The sequence below is a fragment of the Rattus rattus genome, chromosome 8 (genome assembly GCF_011064425.1).
Source record: "Rattus rattus isolate New Zealand chromosome 8, Rrattus_CSIRO_v1, whole genome shotgun sequence".
Lineage (NCBI taxonomy): Eukaryota > Metazoa > Chordata > Mammalia > Rodentia > Muridae > Rattus > Rattus rattus.
The window spans coordinates 43,867,902-43,888,576 of record NC_046161.1 but is presented as its reverse complement, the minus strand read 5'-3'; the positions used below and the strand labels follow the sequence as shown (position 1 = coordinate 43,888,576).

The window sequence follows — 20,675 nt, the reverse complement described above, 5'->3', positions numbered from 1 at the left end:
GGCAGAGGCCAGACTTGCCTGTATTGTTGAGTCCGAAGAGCAGTGGGCAGGAGATGGTGAAGGACAGGACCCAGACAATGGCAATCATGACAGTAACTCGGCGCTTGGAGCTGTAGCGTGTGTTATACAGCATGGGCATTGCCACAGCTGTGTACCTGCAAAGGCAAGGATCCTAAGTCTTGGTTGCCAGCCATCAGACCCTTCACTCTACAACATGCACCACAGATGCTCCATCTGCCTGGCTCTGTGAAGCCTGCCTAAGACACTCAGCCTTTCCCCGCATTCAAACATGTAATGAGCAGCAACTACTGGGCACTCCTAGGTCATTCACTATTCAATTTTCCCCGCCTGGATTGTAGACTCTCTGATGGACTTTTGCACATCTGAAACCATCCTTACTATACCGGACTGCAGAAGGAGGAAGAATTTGTTGACAACTGGTAGTTCTGACTCTCACAGCAAGGCTTTATCCCCATTTAGCAGTAATTAAGGTTGGCTCTGGTAACAGTGACATCATTAATCCTCCCTCACATTCCTCTACCAAACACTTGTTCCTCACTCAATAACATCTCTTTCTTCAACAGTCCAGTGAGAGCGAAGTTCAGGTCCTATGGAAGCCTCACAACATGTTATGTATGTGAGTGAAGGGTTCTAAGAATACAGCTGAGTAAATGGCTTGGGCCCCCATTGATCAGCTGTCTGGACACAAATTTCTAACTCAACACTTTAGCTTAAGGGACAGGTATCATATTTGTTTCTAGAAAATGAACCATGGATATCAAATAATTTCTACAATCTTCCAACGGGCAGATAAATAGAGAACAACAGGCTTTGGGCTCTAGTCAGAACCAACTCTTTCATATAAGGTATGATCTGTAGTCTGTGGAAAGTCTGCACTATCTAGCCAAACAACACACACGCGCGCGCACACACACATACACACACACACACACACGCGCACGCACACACACACACACACACACAGACACACACAAAGCCAGTCATTACAGAACCTGACCCTGAGAAGAAGTGAGGCACGGAGCAAGAATGACCGGGATCATCTCACCCAATATGGTTGTCCTCACCTGTCAATGCTGATGGCACACAGGTTCAGGATGCTTGCTGTGCACATCATGACATCCAGAGTGACAAAGATGTCACAGTGAATCCTGCTGAATTTCCACTCACCCACCACCTGGAGATAAAACAATGTCATGCGTGGAAAGAACAGTTGTGGAGATTATTTACCCAGGGCTGAATCTTACCAAGAAAGCCATGCCCGTGAGGTTGGGAAACAATCTCAGAGACCTAGTACTTGTATCAGCCACTTTTCTCCTCTCTGTAACAAAACACCTGACAAAAATCAATGTAATGGCAGGATTATTTTGGCTCGCAGTTTTAGGATACTGTCCAGGATGGTGGAAAGGCATGGTGGTTGGAGCTTGAGGCATCTGGTCACATCGAGTGATCAGTCATGAAACAAAGAAAGATTAGTGCTTGTGTTCATATTTTCGTTTATGTTTGTTTGTTTGTTTCCTTTGTATTCAACAGTAATGGAATAGCAAAGGCCACATTTAGAGTGACTCTTCCCACTTCAGGTACCTGAATGTTGGAAAGCCCCTCACAAACATGCCCAGAGGTTTGTCTCCTAGGTAGTTCTGGATCCTGTCAGGTTGACTCCCTATGATCCATCACAGAGATCTTACAGTTCATCAGCTCAGCAGCAGTTGGGAGCAAGTAGTTCCTCTGAGGACTTGAGGCTTGTACCCGTTGCCTCATATAGATCTGCTTTTGTGCCAAGAACTTCGTGTTAGAAGAAAGATGACTCACCTCACTTGAGTGCCTCAACTTTGAGCCTTTATCTGTAAAGCACCTGGGTGATGATCTCCATGAGTGTTGCAAAATTCTGTTTTTGTCTACTTAGTATCTATTCACCACACAGACAACTATAGTCTCTATACTTTTGGATGTTCTGATTTTTGGCAGGAGGGGTGGGAAGGCAACTTACAGATCTAGGGTGATGTTATCCCTCCCAATGCTAGCTAACTCTGCAAGTCTGGAGTGCCCCCACCATATAGGAAATCCTTGGCTTCTACTCACAGGAGAGAGGAGTGAGAAATGCCTACCCATGGACTGCAGCAGGGAAACATACACTGTATGCTGTAGCTCAGGAGGGTCATATTGCCTTTCACCAACACTGCCCTCTCTTCCCATCTCAGAAACAACACCAAATATTTCCAAAACCTAACAAGTTCCATGGGGGCAGTACAGTTGCCCCTGCCAAACATGGACGAACCAAGTGTTTTCCTGTATACATCTTCTGGAGGGTTCATGTGAGTCTGTTCTCTCACTGTGGGAGCTGAAGACTGGATATCCAGCTGTAAAGCATGAACAGGGCTTCCAATATACAGAATTTATTTTTAAGGCACCACTGGGAAGGGTACTAGGCACATCTGGTTCACAACAACTTGGAGTCCCTCCTGGGACTCGTATCTGGAAGCTGCCTTCATGTCCCTGAGGACCGAGGTCTGAAATACCAAGGACCTCTTCCTCATCTTCCCTGCCCTGCTCCTCTCCCACCTTCCATTCCTCCTTTTGACAAACATCGATTTAGAAACTTAGTGTGTGCCACATTCTGGCCTAGATTTCTGGATACAGAGGGGAATGGTCCACACAATGCCTTCCTTTGAGGATTTATAAAACCCCTTCCTCTCCAGCTTGTCTGGAGCCTGGTTTAAGCTGGAAGGTGTTTCTATGATCCCAGGAGCAGCTACCCTGGAAAGTAGTTAGAATCAGTGACTCAACCTTGCTACAAACCTCAATATTTCCTGCCTGGATGTAGGGTCTCAGTCTCCTGTGGAGCTTTCTTCCTGCTCTCTCAAGCAGACTGCATTGTCTAAGCCTTCATCAGGTTTTTTTTCCATCCATGACACCAAAATTCCCCATGCCCCAGGCTCAAGGGGAGAGTAGGGTACTGTTCAATCCGTGCAGCGTAAGTTGCAGATGACTCAGAAAGAGCCTTGCACCTCTTCTAGAAAAGGCTCACATTGACTCTCACTATGAAGTATGTGAGACCTGGAAGACCCCAGGAAGGCAGGAGCTCCCTCCCTGCCCTCTCTCAGGAATCTCTTAGCTCTCCATGTGGAAATGGGCGGAGCCAAGAAAGGCTTTCTGCACCTTGACTCCTGAAGCTTTCTGCTTCACCTCTGAAACAATGGCAGAAAATGATGAGTAAGATATCTTCTTGAAGGACCGAGGCTCCCAGAGATCTTAATATGGTCGCTGTAGGGACGTGTCCCTGTCCTGCAGTCTAATGAGGACATGGAGGCCGGAGACTAACAGAACCCATGTCCCTGAACAGAGCATGTTTTGTTCTGAAAAGAGGACGCCTCTTTGCCTGTGCCTGAAGAGGGAAAAGAAGAGGAGGAAGAAGGGGAATCCTCCCTAAGTCAAGGGATTCTGGGTATCTGTGACTATTTTGTCTTCATCAGCCTTGTCATATAGCATGAGCAGTGGACCATTCTGAGCACTTTTCATATAGTGAAACACTCCTACTAGGTAAGAACCATTGTTATTCCTAACTTGTAAGCAGAAAGCCAAGGCACACAAGGTGGGATCCTGTTCCCTCCACCATGGTTCCATGATAGCTTAAGGCCTGTTTTGAAGGAACCAAGGGCAGACCAAGCCTGAAAATCAAGAGGTTCTTCAAGGAGATTTCTGCATATAGCTCAGGGGATGGACAGAGTTGAGGGCCCTCACAAACAAGAGGGTCATGGAGAAACTGCAGGGGGCGCCCATGGTGGTTAGTTTCAGTTGTCAATCTGATAGAACTTAGAATCACCTGGAAAGAGTCCCACTGAGGATTGGGCAGGCCTGTGTCAATGCCTGAGAGGATTTTGGTTGTTGTTGGTGGTGGTTTTGTTTTGGTTTTGATTTGCTTTTTAATGGGTTAATTGAGGTAGGAAGACCTACCGTGAACGTAAGTGGCTCTATTTCATGGTCATGGCCCTGGACTGAAGAAGAGTAGAGAGAACAAGCTGAGCATGGAGCACACGCACATTTATTTCTATCTGCTTTTGACTATGGATGATATGTGACCAGCTGCTTCAAGTTCCTGTCTTCACTTGTCCAAGCTATGGTCTGTAATTTGGAATTGCGAGCCAAGATAAACCACTTCTGCCCTAAATTGCTTTTTGTCAGGATATTTTTTTGTCATAGCAACAGAAACAAAATGACAACAATCTTTAATACCTAATCATCCTCTCACGTACCCAAACTTGACACTGCCTCTGCCCTGGACAGGCCACCCCAGGCTCCTAGGCAGAAAAAACAATAGCACCTCACTTGCACCTCTAAACTTCCCCAGTGCCCCATATCTACATGCTAGAACTGGAGAGTGTCCCCAGGGAGAAGGGACCCAAGCTGGGACTTCTCCATGAACAGCTTTTCCCTTTCCTGTGAGGCTTGGGTCAAGATGGACAGCTTCTGGTCAAAGCCTCTGATTCCTATTCTAAGAACTAAGCAGAGGAGGGTCAGTTCTCTGAGTTTCTCCAACAGTGTCTACAATGTATGCATCACAGGGCCTTCATCAGGGGGCTGCCTACCCTCCTGTTTGAGATGGCAAGCAGGCTCTGTCTTAGAAGGCTGCCTCATCCTCCCTGCAAAGGGCCACAGTATGGGCTGCCCATTGTTGCATCTACCAAGGTGTAGGCACTAGAATACTCTGGAAAGGGGAAAGAAGGATAGCATAGAATAGTAGCCTCTGTTTCTGAAATGGGGAGAGAGGGATGGGAGTTTCAGGCCTTGGAGCACAGGCATTGGCCCTCCTTTAGGGATTCTCACCATTAGCCCTGCTTCTACTGAAGCAATTCAGGGCAAGGCAGAATTCCAGCTTGAACCTTTTTTGCAGTGTGAGTAGAGAAGACATATATTATGTCTGACCAGCTGGCCCCATCATCTGCCAGAAGATGACAGTGCCAGGTCTATCCCCAGAGCTGCTGTGAGGATCATATAGGAAGATTCTGTGTATAGAATACTTACCGTGGATCCTGTACTTAGGAAGCACACTGTAAAACACACAGTCATGATTATGATCACTGTCTGCTCCATAAAGAGAGAAACTGAGTCCAGCAGAGAGGGAAAGGCTACTCAAGGGAACAGGCAGAAACTGCTGGGGGCTTAAGAATACAGACTCCAGTCTAAGGTTCTTGAAGGAAGGGCCCCAGACCTACCTCCAGGTAGACGACCCACGGCATTACCAGTGTGGCCACCAGAAGATCAGCCACAGCAAGGCTGACTATCAAGTAGTTGGTGGTGGTCTGCAAAGCCTTCTCTCGGGATACAGCCATGCACACCAGCACATTGCCAAAGACGATGATAAAGATGAGGAGGGTGAGCAGCATGGCATAGTAGTTGTAGTGGGGCCTGTCTGCCTTCCCTTCTGACCCATTGAAGGGCCGGCTCCAGTTCTGCCTCTCCAGATCATCATCGTACCAGGACAGGTTCAGTGGATCCATTGGGGCAGTGGGGCCACTGGGTGGCACGGCTCTGGCCAGGAGAAATGAACACATGGAGTGAGTAGGAGCACTTTCAAGGCATGCTTCCTCTCAAAGAGCTAGCTAGCAGAGTAGAGAATTCCCCAAACTATAGTTTTTTCCCGTAGCCAATGACCTTATAATGCTGGGGCAAGCTTCTGTTCTTCTAGCAGATGGTTCAATAAGTGAAAACTATACATTTTCAAGTCTAATAACATAAATAAGCTTCAAAAGAGCTACTCATCCATTCTTTCACTTGTCCAACCCACTCGCGAGCACAGTTAGTTAGGAGTTCCAAAGTCTTGTGGTAGAATAGAAATAGGCATCCACAAATTCTTGATTTTTTTTTAACATTTATTAAATCATCATTTTACATGAAAAACACAGGCAAACAAAATACACATGGTTTTGTATCTTATGTTCTAAAAGAAATAATAGATACTGTGCTCAGCATCACATATCTGTAACTTCAGTTGCTCCAAATGCTGGTGCAGGGGGATTGAAAATTCAGGGCAAGCCTGAACTACAGAGTGAGTTCAAAGTCAGCCTGACAGCCTAGTCGAATGCTGTCTCAAAACCATAAAGAACTAAAAAATTAGGTTTTGGTATATTTCAGTAGTAGTATGTTTGCCTAATATACAGAAGGCCCTGGGTCCAATCTTAGGAAACATAAAGAAAGAAAAAAAAATAGCCAATTAATCAAGCAATTAACTTTTGGGTGATAGGGACTAGGAAATGGAATGGGGAGAGAGACACATATCCTAGTTTATGTAATCAAGTAAGACTTTCTGATGAAAGAGACATTCAACTGGCACTGGAGAATATGTAGGAATTAGACACATAGCGAGATGGGAAGGGTCCAGATAGTAGGCATCAAGTACCATAATAGAGGACTTAAAAGAGATTTGAGAGAGCAGAATCCTAGAGGGTCTTGGCATGATTTGAATCAAGGCAGCTATAAGGGTTAGATTACAGGAGTGAAAAGTCAGCATCTGTTGAACCTGCTACACATACAGATCTGCCTCGCAGAATGATGAATCTGAGATAGTACGTAGTGAGTGCATAGTGACTGGGAGAGGCCCATAGCAGAAGCCGGACACCTGAAGGACACCATTGTAGGAATCTAAGCAAGAAATGATGAGGCCCCACAGAACACACCCTGTGGCAACCCTGAGGTGAAGTAGGAAGAGCCTGTTGAGCAGCTAAACGATGGAAGATGTTGCATCCAAGGAGAACATAGAACAGTCCCAACAGCAAATGATTCTGTTCAGCTAAAAATAGAGGGTATGGCAATGGAGCTGAGGGAAATTAAACCAGAAGGACCTTCAAGGTCAAAATGACTAGGTCTCCTCAGCTCAGGAACCCATGAACATCTAGGAGTAAAAGAATGATGCCATTCAGGCTGGAGAGATGGCTCAGTAGTTAAGACCACTGGCTGCTCTTCCAGAGGTCCTGAGTTCAATTCCCAGCAGCCACATGGTGGCTCACAACCATCTGTAATATGATCTGATGCCCTCTTCTGGTGTGTCAGTGAAAGTGTATTTATATACATTATATGGATAAGATAAATAGATTAGATAGGTTAGATAGATAGATAGATAGATAGATAGATAGATAGATAGATAGATAGATAGATAGATAGATATTTTTCAAATAAAGAATGACCCCATTAAATCTGGGCTCTGGAAAGTTCACGGATTACGTAGGGTGGAAAAGAGCCTTGAGTGAACTATAACTCAGGTAAGAGATGTCAGTCACTATTTGGAAGTGGTGAAAGTGGACACAGACCTTAGAAGTCAATGTCATGGAGCCTGGTGGTTGTGTAGATGGAAACGGGAGAAGGAGGGAAGCTAAAAAGAGAAAGAAAAATCTACGGCAGCTTATGAATTTCCCTGGGGTTCTGGGAGACTGACAGTGATCCATCCACAAAGAAAATGGAGAAGGGGGTTCAGTAGAAGACTTGGGAGGCATCATGTTATGGTTATGGCTTGGGTTGTGGTTGTGATTAAAACAATGCACACACGATGTGGTCTCAGCACTGCTAACACAGGTGTTCTTATTTCACAGGATACAATAAAATTTATTGGCATTCCGAGGCATTCCACAAAGCACAGTGACCTCCAGGCTCTCTGCCACTCAGGTGGGCTTGAGAGCAGCCGATCAATGGCGCTGGAGATGAAAAAGGGAAAGAAGCAGATGGAGGACATCCTACTCGGCACCGCCACTCAGGATTCGGTGTGGGGTGTCAGAGGAATGCGATCCTGCAGCCAGTTTCCCAATTCAAACGCAGCAAAGCATCAGGTCTTATTGATGCTGCATTCAGCGGAGCCAACGGGTCCCTCTTCCCACTTGGAGCACACAGCAGGTTACCTGCATGTACATATCGATCTGACAGCTGGGTTGCTTCTGACATTAATTTATTCAATCAGCATCTATTGAACCTGCTACACACGAAAGCACTAGGCAGTGCACTGGAGGAACTCTTTACTCCTGTTCTGTTTGTTTTCTTTCTCAGCACTTGGGGATTGAACTAAGGGCTTGCTGCCTGCAAAGCAGCACTTCTGAGCCACCTCCCGGTTCCCTTTCTCTTTGTCTTTAGAGATTTAGTCTTACCAAATCACTCGGGCTAGCCTTGAACTCACTCTAACCCAGAAAGGCCTTTGACTAGTGATCTTCCTTCCTTAGCCTTCTCAGTCACCAGAACAAATAGGACTTTACTCTTAGGCCTGGCTCTACCCCAGATCTCTCTGTTCCTCTTCTCGTTGCCCTGCTCCTTCTCCTGGTTTGGCCAGTGGTATCTGCCATGATCTCAAATCCCTGTGTCCCCTCCCGTGATCCTCAGCCCCCTGTTTCTCCCCAGACCCTCCTCCCTACCACCTGTCCTTACATCAGACCAGAGTCATGGGTTCAGCAACACCATAGTGATCTAAGATGATGGAACCATATACTTGTAACAGGCTTGAGATTTTGCGAAATGATTTTAGATGCACTGTCTTGACCTCAAAACAACTGCTGGCAAGCTTGCCATATCACCCCCACTTTATAAAGAAGGCAAGTATCTGAGAAACACTAGTCTGAGCCTACACGGGCTTCCAAGAAAGACTGACTCAGAATTCCCCTTTCTGGAATTAGCCTGGATTGTCTCCCACCCTCCTCAGGGCTCCCATGCTCCACTCCAGCTTCTGTCCTGGAATACCCTCACCAAGGTGTCTGCTTTCTCACTCCAGTTTTCTCAGGGCTGCACCATGTGTGGCTCCTGCTTTATTCTGAGGGAATAAATGCTCACATTTTGTTCTTTCTTGACTTCCTACTCTGTGGTCTGCAGGTAGTGAGTACGAAGCACATGTTTGCAGCACTGAATCAGAGGCTCTGCTAATAGCTGGGGGAAGAAAACCCCTCTGTCCTTGACACGTGCTGGCTAACACCGGCCACTCGATTTACAAGTGCCCAGAGGACTGCAGCTCACGAACACCACAGCCATGCACAGAGCACGTCAGCCCCAGCGATGAGCTGCACTATGTGCCTCACATCTGCCTTGCAGAATCCACCTGCTAAAGCCCTAACTTCAGTATCTCAGTACGTGGTTGGTGATAAAACCTTTAAATGGGAATTAAATAAGGCCACTAAGGCAGGCCCTACTCCAAGCTGACTTGTATCCCATAGGAAGAGGAACGTTTGACATAAACAAGTTAACAGGGTTGAAGGGACAGAAGAAAGACCACATGGGGACGCTGCATGAAGGAAAAAAATGTCTGAAGATGAGGTAAGGCTTGTGCCTGGGCCCTGGCTGCAAGACACACACAGTTAGACTAGAGGATTCTGCTTTCCCAGGTCATCTGCTATATTGTCCACTGTTATACGATTTACCACATTTCTGAAGCTCTGACAGAGTGGAACGTAAGCGTCAGTGTTGGTTTCTGTGACACCGAGGAAGCAGAAGAATACCGTTAAACTCGAGCACAGCCCTCGATGCTGTCAGATACAAAAAGTGCTCCGACTCTATTAGACACTGAATGGGAGGGAGGCCGTTGCCTCTTAGAATGGGTAAAGCAGAGTACACTCTGGCACCTTCAGAAAGCCTGAGAAACCCTGACAGGATCAGGTTCCTGCATTCATCCATCGTCTTCCATTCTCCACCAACCTTTGGAGTCCCAGATTGCTCAACCCCAAAATATCAAGAAACATGAGAGTACCTGGAGGATCCTCCCTCTCACCCATGTCCTTGCCAGAGATTATCCCTAGGGGGCAGACAGTGGGAAGTTGGGGGTCTTCCAGGTACCCTGGGCTGGTTCTGACTGCGAAGAAGCCAGATGGAGTCAGTGTTGGCTCCCAGACTTGTGTGTAGATCTTAAGAAACCATACAGCAGCCAGGGCCCTGGATTGGCCAAGAAAGACCAAAATGTTTGTTCTTTTCTTTTTTTCTGAAAAATTTGCTCAGAGTGAATTGTTCTTCTGGTCATCAGAATTTTCAAATAAATACGATCGCATGCAAGAACAAAGTTTTTTTTATTTTTTATTTATTTATTTATTTTTTTTTTTTTTTTGGTTGGGGTTTTAAAAATACAAAAGAATTTCTCGCCAACCTCCATTTCCCCATAGGTGGCTCCTCCCTCCTGCGAAAATACAAAAACTCCCAAATCACACTTCCCGGTCCAAGAGCACTTAGTGACCAACACATGCAGACATGGTCATGGCCCAATCTCAGCCTCACAGGTATAGCCACTGGACTGTGTCCCCCGAGAAATAGTTGCATGCTCGAACACGGAGATGCTAAGCTCATTCAAGGGGTGCCTGGGTCAGTCTCCCTAAAGTGTCCCATATCTTCCTGAACATCAAACGGTGCTGACAATTGCCACCCACCCACCTCACTAGGAGGCATGGACCCGTGACCACTGTGGGACCTCTGAGCTTTCTTCTCAGCTGATCCTGTGGCAGAAGGGACCCTAGGGAGACCTTTTATGGAGGTGGCCTTAAGCCTTGGGCTACTGAAGCAACAGAGACAGAAACCATCTGCCCCTCATCTGTTCTCAGTATCCACTGTTTCTGCTCTTGGCTAGAAAGGCCAAGGTCAACTGAAAGGTTTTCCAGAACCATCTATTTTGATGCTGAGAACCTACCCCCATTAAGTTTCCCTCAAGCACGCAACGTAGCTCCAGCCTGTGTTAATAGTGGCCCTCTTCAGAAGCTTGGAGCAGATGTCTTGAAGGAGCTGAGGTACATGAAAACGGCACGCCAAAAATAGTGGAGCTAAGGTATCCAACCTCAGCGGCCCCTTCCATTTGCCCCATGGGCCTCAGAAAGCCTTCCTGTGCGTTCCTGAAATAAGCCAGCTTTCCCACGGAGAAGCTAAGAGACAGGTTGGTGCTGAGCTGAGTCCCCAGGCAACCTAGATTGACACCCTGCTGAGACCACCCACCCCCGAGCCAAAGACTAGGAGGACACAGAGCCTGGGACAGGGAGGGGAGCCGAGGGCCCCCCACTCCTCCCAGCCACACATCAGACACAGGCAGCCTCCCAACCTGACAAGAGGCAGGGCTCCTCGAAAGCAGGTGAGGTGGAAAAAAGGCTGCTTTGAGGTGCCACAATTGAAGGATGACTCCCAAATAAGGTGTTTTCTCAGGGAAAGAATTTGAGGTGGGGGTGATCAATGGATGCTAAAAAGAAAGCTGGTTGGTCCAGGAAGGGGATGTGTCCTCTCATGGCCGCTCCTGCCTCTGCGCCTTCTCTTTTCTGTTCCATGGAGCACAGAGCTGGCGGGTGGGGGAAGAGCAACTTCAGCGTTTCACGAACCCAGGCAGCCTGTTTCCTGTACTCTCCTCAGCTTCTCTTGGGCTGCCTCCTCTGAAGTTTGGCACTTGAAGGAATCTAATTGTCTAATTAAAATTTAACAATCCCTTATCAGGCTCGATGGCGGGTGAGACACTGCTGTCTTAAACACATCATTTTTTTTTTCTTCTTTTCTAAGACTTTAAGCATTTCAATGAAAAAGTAAAGAGGGGGGAGCATTTCTCATTTACATGTCAAAAGCAGCTTGGTGGAGTGATTTGCTGGATGGAGGTTGGGAATGAGTAGGTAGGGTGCTCCTCTCCAGGGCTCCTGGCAACCCAAGCCAACAGCTCCCTCCTCTAGGTGGAGGGCCAGGCTGTGGTTCAGAGATGGCTCTCTAGAGCCTACAGATGCTCCATGAAGGCAGTGGGGGAGTGACACTGCCTGTTCTTGACCTGGAGGCAGCCTCAGCCTGGGTTGGGGGTCAGGGGGCAGACAGATCTCACACTAAGAGTCCTAGGTAGAGCACCTTCCAGGGGTCTATTCCCAGGCATGCACCCCAAAGTTACCCACCATCGAGATCCCCTAGACCTAGACTTCAAGAGCCTGGAATGATGGCTGGAGACATTATCATTATCTAAATGGCAGGGTTTCTTAACTCCTGGACTGAGTCTAGGGTGTCTGTGGAAAGGACAAAGGTGAAACTAAATGTTGATTGTGCCAAGCCATAGCAAGGGGTGGTGGTGGGCATGGGGCATGGGGTATATGCTGTCATCTTAAGGTTGACCTCCCTCGCCCCTGAACATCTTTCTCAACACCCAACCTAGGTACACCAAGAAACTGGGTCCTTCTCAGGCGGCAGCGAGTCACATCTGAGTGAAGAACTTGGAAAAGATGCTCTGTGGTGGACCTTAGATGTCATACCAAGGCTGTCCCCGTGTACTGATTAATGCCTTCCTCCCCAGGTTGACATTACTGGGAGGTATTGGCAATGTTAGGAGGTGGAACATGTGGGAGATCTCAAAGCACTGGGTGAGCCCTCAGAAACTCTGACCCTTCCTCTTCTTCCTGCCTCCCAGCTGCTATGAGGAGAGCAGCTTCCTCCACCACAGGTTCCCAACGTGATGTGCCACCTCTACACAGGAACCCAGACAACAGAACCAAAGGACGGCCATCTTTCTCTCTAAACAAACCCTTCCATTTAAGTTGATTACCTTGTCGATTTGTGACAGCCATAGGAATTTGGTGTTACTCTTGGGCTGCAAGCTAGCCCCCTTCGCAGCCTCAGCATCACCTTGAGGTCTGTACTATTTAGATACCTAGTCTAGCAGAGGCCTTCCCTCTCATGACCTGGGCCACCCCATTTTGGGGAAACTGAGATTTCTGTAGAGGAAGTAGAAGAGACTACACACTGACAGCATATGGTTTTGTCCCCCAGCTTCTGACAACCCCCCTCACTTCTGACATAGGTCATTCAACCTCACATTTCAGAGCGCAGCAACAAAGCCCATTCCTTCCTGCTAAGGCCTCCTTTAAAATGTGGGAAACCCGAGAAGAACCTCTTGCCTTCTCACCCTCTGGTTGTGTCTGCCCTGCCTTCCTGAAGCCAGATGTACAGCATCATCTCAAAGGCCTTCAGTGACCTAGCCTGAGGTTGGTAGCCATCAACTCAAAGCCTCCCCTGACCCTGCTGGAATTAAACCTTTCCTGACAACCTCCAGCCTTGCCTCCTTGGGGTGGGGGAGAGCTTTAGGTGGACCCTCCCCCAATCTCCTGTCAAAATTTACAAACCTCCAGCACAGGGAAGCCACTTACTACATCCTTGGGTTTCAGTGTCTCTTCCTCTACAGGCCCAGCCCAGACCTGGGTTCAGGATCCTATCACATTCAAAGTCCAGCTGCCCCTACCTCTGAGACTGTCTTCCCAACCCTTCTCCAGGGAAGCTACCCTAATGCTTTTATCACAACACACTGCTTCTAGCAACTGCAGATACAAGGAGGTCATTATTTGCCTAATGGTTTGGTATCTGTGCATCTTATCAACTGTGAGCTACTCCCTATAGGATGGCTTCTACCTTGTTCCCTCTGGGTACTTACCTCCCCACCCATAGCCTGGCAGCAATAGGTACCTTAAAAATAAGGAGACATCTATTGAGTTAGTAGCTCATGCAAGGGTAAGGCCAGTAGGCACTGGGCTCTGGGGCTTACCTACCTTATAATGGTTATGCCCCTTGGATCCTTCTCCACAAGGTCTACACTCCTGAGAACTTGCCTGGTTTTCTGGGCCCCAGTGACAGAGGCCTAGCTGTCAGAGTCCTTCTAGGGTATCCCTGAAGTATATACGCTGTAGCGCCCAGAGTTATAGTATTGGAAATGGAGGGTGCAGGAAGGCAAGAAGTAGAGCTGAATCCCAGATTACTTGCATCCTGTGGAAAGGAAGACTGTAGCTGGACTCTGGGCTACTGAGGGACAGGGCACTCAGGGTCTTCTAGCCTCTTCGTTAGTGCCCCACTGAAGAAGTGAAGTTGTCCCCAGAGCTATCACCTCAGAATGGTAGGATGCTCACACATTACAGAGATGGACTGAGAGCCTACTTATCTGTGGAACATGGAGAGGAGTGGGAATCAGCACACAGCTCCTCAGCCACAGAAGGACCCCTGACTGAAGAGAAGGGAGCTGAATGTGACTGACTGTGAGGGCCATTTCTGTCCCCCAGCTGAAAGTGAGTGCGTGTCATCTCCTGGACTTTCATCCCAGGCATGCTTCCTTCTCAAGGTGACCAGGTGTCACAGGGACATTCAGGTGCCCGTGGTAATGTGGCTAGTCCCCCAGGAGACCCAGGCAGCAGTGGACTGATGTCAGAGTTTTGTCATCTGCCCTGGTTGCTGGCCTGTGAGGTTTGCATTGGAGTTAGGCAGCATCTGGAGACTCAGTAAAGGGAAGCAGGCATGTGGGGCTCCCAGTCTCGTCCCTGTGGATTTTGATGGCTCCGTTAAAAAAATGTCTCCGCACAAACTGTCAAAGTGTCACACATTAATTAACTGTTAGCTGAGTGACTCAGTGTGGGGAGGGGCGGGGAGAAAAGCTTCAGCTGGCGCTAAGCAAGGTACCATTCCGGCATTCGCCCTGCCTTTTGATTAAAAATCTTCACAGTGCGAGGGAAGGGGCAAATCTCCGGGGCAGCTCACATGAATTGACAGGTGGGATGCAGGCGGAGGGGGTGGGGCCCAGGTCCCCCTCTTTGAGAAAGGGAACACAGAGAGGAGGGCAAAGCCTCTGGAAAGTGTTCTGATCTAAATCAGAAAGGCTTCCACAAACTGGCGCTCTCTCTCTCTCTCTCTCTCTCTCTCTCTCTCTCTCTCTCTCTCTCTCTTTCTCCTTCCCTCATCCCCGTCCCCTTCCTCTTTCCCTCCTCCCCTCCCCCTCTCTCCATCTGTCTTCCCCCAATCAAGAAAAGACCACCAGGGAAGTGAGCTTGTCTTTTTCCCAAGGGGGCTGAGCTAGTCGTCTGAGCTCAAGATGCAGACAGGACCAATTCCTCTTCCATGGGAGCTGGAAAGGGCGGGAGCTGAGTCTCGGACAGGCCTCCTTGACCTTTACTTTAATTTCAGGGCAGAATTGAGAAAACATGCTCTTGAAAGTCAAGAGGGAAACAAATCCTGAACCTTATTGCTCTAGAAAGAGGGAAAACAATCCTGGCTATTTGGCAGAAAATTGTTCTGCTTTATGAAAAAGCAACCCTGTTCTTATTAAAAAAAAAAAAAAAGACGCAGACAGCATAGCCAGGGTCCAGTGGTTTCGGTGGAAATAAGAGCAGGATGGCTTGCTGTCTTGCTACTTCTGGGAACATTCAGGAAGCAATTCTCCCCAGTCTCTCATTCCTAGGATGCAGCAGGTGAGGCTAAGGGCCATTGCTGTCCCAGGAAAAGGAGAAAGAACCCTTCCTGCGGTAGAATGGATAGGCCAAGCAAGACTGAACTTTATGACTCCCAAAGACATAGCAACTTAGTTTCGGGACCTCAAAGACCAGAGGACTACAAAATCGGATAGCAGAACATGCTACAGGGCAAGGAAAGAGAAAGTCCAAGGGAACAAGCAAACAAACAAAAGATAGAGAAGCATCTAAAACAGAAGCCACTCCTGTGCTCCATTAGCTGTTTGCAATACGTGAACACACTTGCGTTCTGACTCGAAGAAACCAGCTGCTCAAATCCATGACATTTCTGAGACAACTGAGAATCTTGACAGGAAATTTTTGATATGAGGATCACGGATAATATTTTTTAGATGCAACAGGATATTCTGGTTGGATATTTTTCTTTTTAGAAGCAAGGTCCCAGATAGCCCACACTGGTTTCAAGGTCACTGTATAGCTAAGGATGACCCTGAACTCCTGACCTTTCTGTCTCTGCCTCCCAAGTACTGAGACGGCAGGCATGTACCAGCATACCCAGCTACACTCAGGTGAGCCTTTGAAAAGAGCCTGTGGGACTCAAGGACTGGCAATAGGAAGGCTGGTATGTGCACTCTGCAATCTGAGACGTCTCCTCAAAGCACAGTGCTCAGACTAAGGGATCATGTCCTCTTTTCATAGGGGATCGTAGCTCAGCTGGTCAGAGCAGGAGAGAGTATAATTCCCATTTTAAATGCAAATAAACAGTCTGAGCTCCTCTTTGTGTTAGGGATCATGGACAATGCTATGCATTCCATTGGCTTTGTGCCTCAACCCTGTAGTGTTAAGTTATCCCATGGTACCAGTGAAAATGCAGGCCCAGAGAGGGTGAGAAACTTGTTCAAGGTCACCTCAGTAGACTGGGATATTACGATGAGATGACTAGTTTTAGGTCGACTTGACACAAGCTAGAGTCCTTTGAGAGGAAGAAACTTCAGTTGAGAACATGCTTTCCCCATATTGACCTGTGGGCAAGCCTGTGGTGCGTTTTCTTGATTGATAATTGATGTGGGAGGGCCCAGTCCTCTGTGGATAGTGCCACCCCTAGGCAGGCAATTGTGGTCCTGTACTAAAGCAAACTGAGCAAGTCACAAGAAGCAATCCTATCATTAGAGTTATTCCATGTCCTCTGCATCAGTTCCTGCCTTGAGTTCCTACCCCGACTTCCCTAGATGATAGGCCATATGCTGTAGGATGAAACAAAGGACATATCACATACATATCACATCGCATCATTAGAAAACCCAACTAAGACAAAATGTGGTACCAGGAGTGGGTTATTGCTGTGACAGTTATCAGTGCAGGCTCACCTGAATCCAGATTCCTCCTCATACCAGACATGGACTCTGAATGGACCAGGGAGGAAGGTTTTCCAGGCTTCAGGTCCAAGGGCCAAACTCCACATCCCACCAGCCCATTAAGTGACCACAAGAAGTGAGATGAAACCCTACAGCCTTGTAGACTAGAAGGCTAAGACCAAGGCCACATCAAAGTTTCTGTTTATTTTCCAAAAATACAACATTCTCAGAGTACCTGAGGTACCAAGCTGCTCTAATAAGTGAGCTCTGGGAAGTACTGAGCCCAGGGGATTCTGGGTAGAACCAATAGGTTCTAAAACTTGAGTAGCTCTCATTCTCCCTGGGCTCCAGAGCAAACTCAGAGTTCTTCACTCAGGCATAGTCAGCCTGACTTCCTCCCATCTATTAGGGCTTTCTGTGAGTCCTTCCCTCGGTCATGGCTCCTCTACATCCCAGCAGTACTATGGGTATGGACCACTTGTTCTCTTGGGCTGTGAGATCCTTACTTAGAAGAAATCAAGATGTACATTTTGCCCAAGGAAACATGAAGGCAGTGTCTCTGTCCCAACTACAGGCTGGATCCTTGCACAGAACTTCCCCATCCCAACTTTTCCAGTCTTTCAGACTTTTCTAGAGAGTGAGACCCACAGCACAGTGTAGCAGACAGGAGTTGACATCTCCTGTGTTTGTTTGCACCGCAGAGAAACACCTGATCCCTGTCTCAGCTTGAACACTTCAAGAACTGTATGCCTCGGGTTTTTGTTTTGTATTGTTATTTTGGATTTTTCTCGTGTTGAGACAGGATCTTACTCTGTAGCTGTGGATGCACTGGAACTCACCCTGTAGACCAGGTTGGCCTTGAACTTAGAGACCATCTTCCTCTGCCTCTCAAGTGCTGGAATTAAAGGCTTGCGCCACTGTGCTTGACTTTGTGCCTCAGTTTTCTTATCTGAAAAGTTGGGCAATACCCCCTCTCTCATTGGAATTGCTCTGAAATTAACTTAGGACATGTATGTAACTCCACTAGCAATAGTCCAGTAGCTGTCAGCTAATGTCATAAAGAGGATATAACAACTGACAGAGATAGGTGAGAACCTGAGCCCTGTGAGGATCTCAGAGAGAAACTAACAACAACAAGCCCCTCATAGTGGGATGAAGGGCTGTGAGAGAACCCTGAGATATTCCCATCGCTCCCAATCCTTTCCATATTACAGACTTTAGACTTCGCCCATAAGGCTCCAAAAGTCCCACCAGCAGCCATGAACTGAAAGCCAGGGATGCTGGGGCACTTCATGGTTACCCCCAAGGTCTTCTTGATGTGTACCTTGCAGTTTGCAGCAACCTTGACCCTTCCTTCTGAATCTCACAGAATTGAGTTGTACCTGTCCTGTAGCCTTCCTGGTACATTGGAAGGACACAGAGAGAGGAGACACCCTCTTCCCCTGAAGGCAGAGGTGGGCAAGGAGAGGGCTCAATCAGGACCATTAGACTCCTTGATCTATAAGGGCATCATCAACCATGAATTAGTTCATCCAACTGGAGATGTCTGATAAGACAGCCATTTAAGTGGGTTCCCCTGATGAGCCATGTCCCCAGTTCTCGTTTAAATAATTAATACTCAATAAGGATTTGATAATGAGTGCTCTTGTTTCTAATTTCAAAGAGTAGGAGAGGAATCAAATCAAATGATACATTTCCAAGTAACTTGCAAAGAAAGTCTTACAGAAAAAGTAGTGTTCGCTTGGCATTCCAGTTCAGGCCTTCCTTTGAATACCTCTAAACTGATGACACCTGTATCATCACTAGGTGAGGGAGGAGCAGGGATGAAGCTCAGATGATAGAGTGCTTGTTTAGCATGCACAAAGCTCATACATACAATCCCTGCATTTGGAAGGTAAGAGGCAAGATTATCAAAAGTTCAGGTTTGGGGGCTTTGTGGCAAGCGACTTTATCTGCAGAGCCATCTGGCAAGGTCAGGTCTTGTATTGTTTTTGTTTTCTTTTAAGATTCTGTTGCGGGAGAGCACACATGTGCGGGTGCTTGTGGAAGCTAGAAGAGGGTATTAAATACCTAGAGTCTGGAGTTACAGACTGGTGTGAGCTGTCCAGTGTGGGTATTAGGAACTGGAGTCCAGTCTTCTGTAAGAGTAGCAAGTGCTCTTGACCAGTAAGCCTTCTTTCCAACCTCCCAGTTCCATTTTGAGACAGATTCTCACTCTACGGCAAAAACTGCCCTGAAACTTAATATGTAGCTCTGACTAGCCTGAAACTCACAGTAATTCTCCCCTCTCAGCCTCCTGATTGCTGGGACTACAGGCACGAACTCCCAGGTCCAGCTCAACAGACACGTACGAGAGTATCACTGTGATGTTTTTATTTTCCTCTGGTGTTGAGAGTTACATCAAGCCTTGCTGGTGTTAGACAAGCAGTTTACCATGGAGCCACCCACCTTCCCAGCCTCCTCCTCTATTTTGATGACAGGCCAACAGTGAACCTCAGAGACCTACTTATGGGGCAAAGAAGAAATGGAGAATGTGCTCCCAGGGGGAACTACCATGCTGTTCTGTGATCCGGAGAATTTCAGAGGCAGTACAAACGCTTGGGTCTTATCTTGAGCTCCTGGGACACAGATGAGCTAAGTTCCCTGAGCCCGTGGCAAACAACATGATGTTGCTAATCAAACTTCCTATGCACCCACCCAATTTTATAAATCAGTCTTTTGATGCACTAAGTGAAGATGAATTAGCAGTAATGAGGCTGTGACAGCTCCCTGAGGCACAGGCTTGATGAGAGCTTTGATGGCTGTGGCATGAAGGAGGGCGGGGGGGGGGTTCCTCCTTGCAGGCATCAGAGCGCGCTGCCAAGTTCATGCACCTCAGCCTCACCTGTAAATCTTGTACCCTCCCTCACCCATGAAGTCGGTATCCGAGAAGGTCCAGCCTTTGGAGATCTGAGAAACTGAGGCACCCACTTGTCGTAAGCTCTCTCAGGCAGTGGCAACCTTGAATCATCCATGACATCAGTTATGGCGGGATGCAGCAGTCAAGGCCACCTCTTCCTTGGCAGTCTCCACTAACTCGGTGATGCTAGCTAATCCTCTTCAGCTCAGACGTTCAACCTGATAGCTTTAGGGTCACGTTTAGTTTTGCATATGGAATGTGCTGGACTCACACAGCATTGTGGGAAAAAAATTGTTGCCAATATTTAACATTTGGAGATTTCATATTAAGATACGAATCTCTAGCTTTTCTTATTTAAAGAATACTATTTTGGGAATGATAGGGTTGGCGTGTGTATTTATTTAATTTATCGTTCGACATGTTCTTATGTAGCCTAAAGTTGGCTTTAGGCTACATAAACTCCGGATGCTCCTTGCTTTCAGCTCCTCAGTGCCAGGATTAAGGAATATGCCATACCTGGTTCCCGGACCAGCATCCTTCCATGGCAGTAACATGCTGGAAGCGGCAGTCAGCTTTACATAAGACACACAGGACTAAAGAAGGCAAAGGTACGGCTGAGCATTAGCTATGATGGTATTCGGAGGATGTGAGAATGGAAGGGCCACCATCTCTACCCTACCCTCTTATGTTCTCTTCAGTTCCTCAGCTTGGAAGAAATTAGACCTCAAGCATTTGGCAAAAATGTCCTCCCACCTGTCATGACACCCATTCTTGGCTGACTGGGAACACAAGCTCTTGGGTGTACCAGACACTACCAATCCTTATAACACGACAACCAACTGGTTTCATCCAGTCCATATTTACTGTCAGGTCCCAGAAAGCATCTAAGTTTGTGTGTGCGCTGTTTTACGTTTTTAAGCTAACTGAGCTGAGCAACTGGTGGACAACAGGGGTTTGTGTGAATGACACTGATCCCCTCTCCCCAGCAGCAGCAGAAGGATGATGGTGTTGGAAAGGACGGAGGAAACTCTGCGCCTTAAGCACAGCGGAGATTTTTGTGCACCTCTCCAGCCCTCTGTGGAGACAAGAGTCCAGTCTCAGGACTATTTCCCTTGGGCCTCTTCCCTTCCTAGTGATAATAGAAGCGACATCATCATCATCACCATGTTATATTATCATATAATAATGATGATAATAATAATAATAATAATTAAACCTCCCTTCTCA

At 47.4% G+C, this 20,675-nt stretch overlaps 1 protein-coding gene across 2 annotated transcripts in view; it reads right to left on the bottom strand.

The window, feature by feature from the left end:
• Positions 1–20,675, bottom strand: part of Drd2 (dopamine receptor D2) — a 64,736-nt gene that overhangs the window by 7,409 nt on the left and 36,652 nt on the right. For both annotated transcript variants that reach the window (XM_032910458.1, XM_032910459.1), the window contains exons 2-4: positions 5,232–5,547; positions 1,086–1,195; positions 19–155 (exon numbers count right to left, since the gene is read on the bottom strand). In XM_032910458.1, coding sequence (XP_032766349.1) covers positions 19–155; positions 1,086–1,195; positions 5,232–5,516 — 532 coding nt within the window. In that variant the 5' untranslated portion in view covers positions 5,517–5,547. The remainder of the gene's footprint in view (positions 1–18; positions 156–1,085; positions 1,196–5,231; positions 5,548–20,675) is intronic.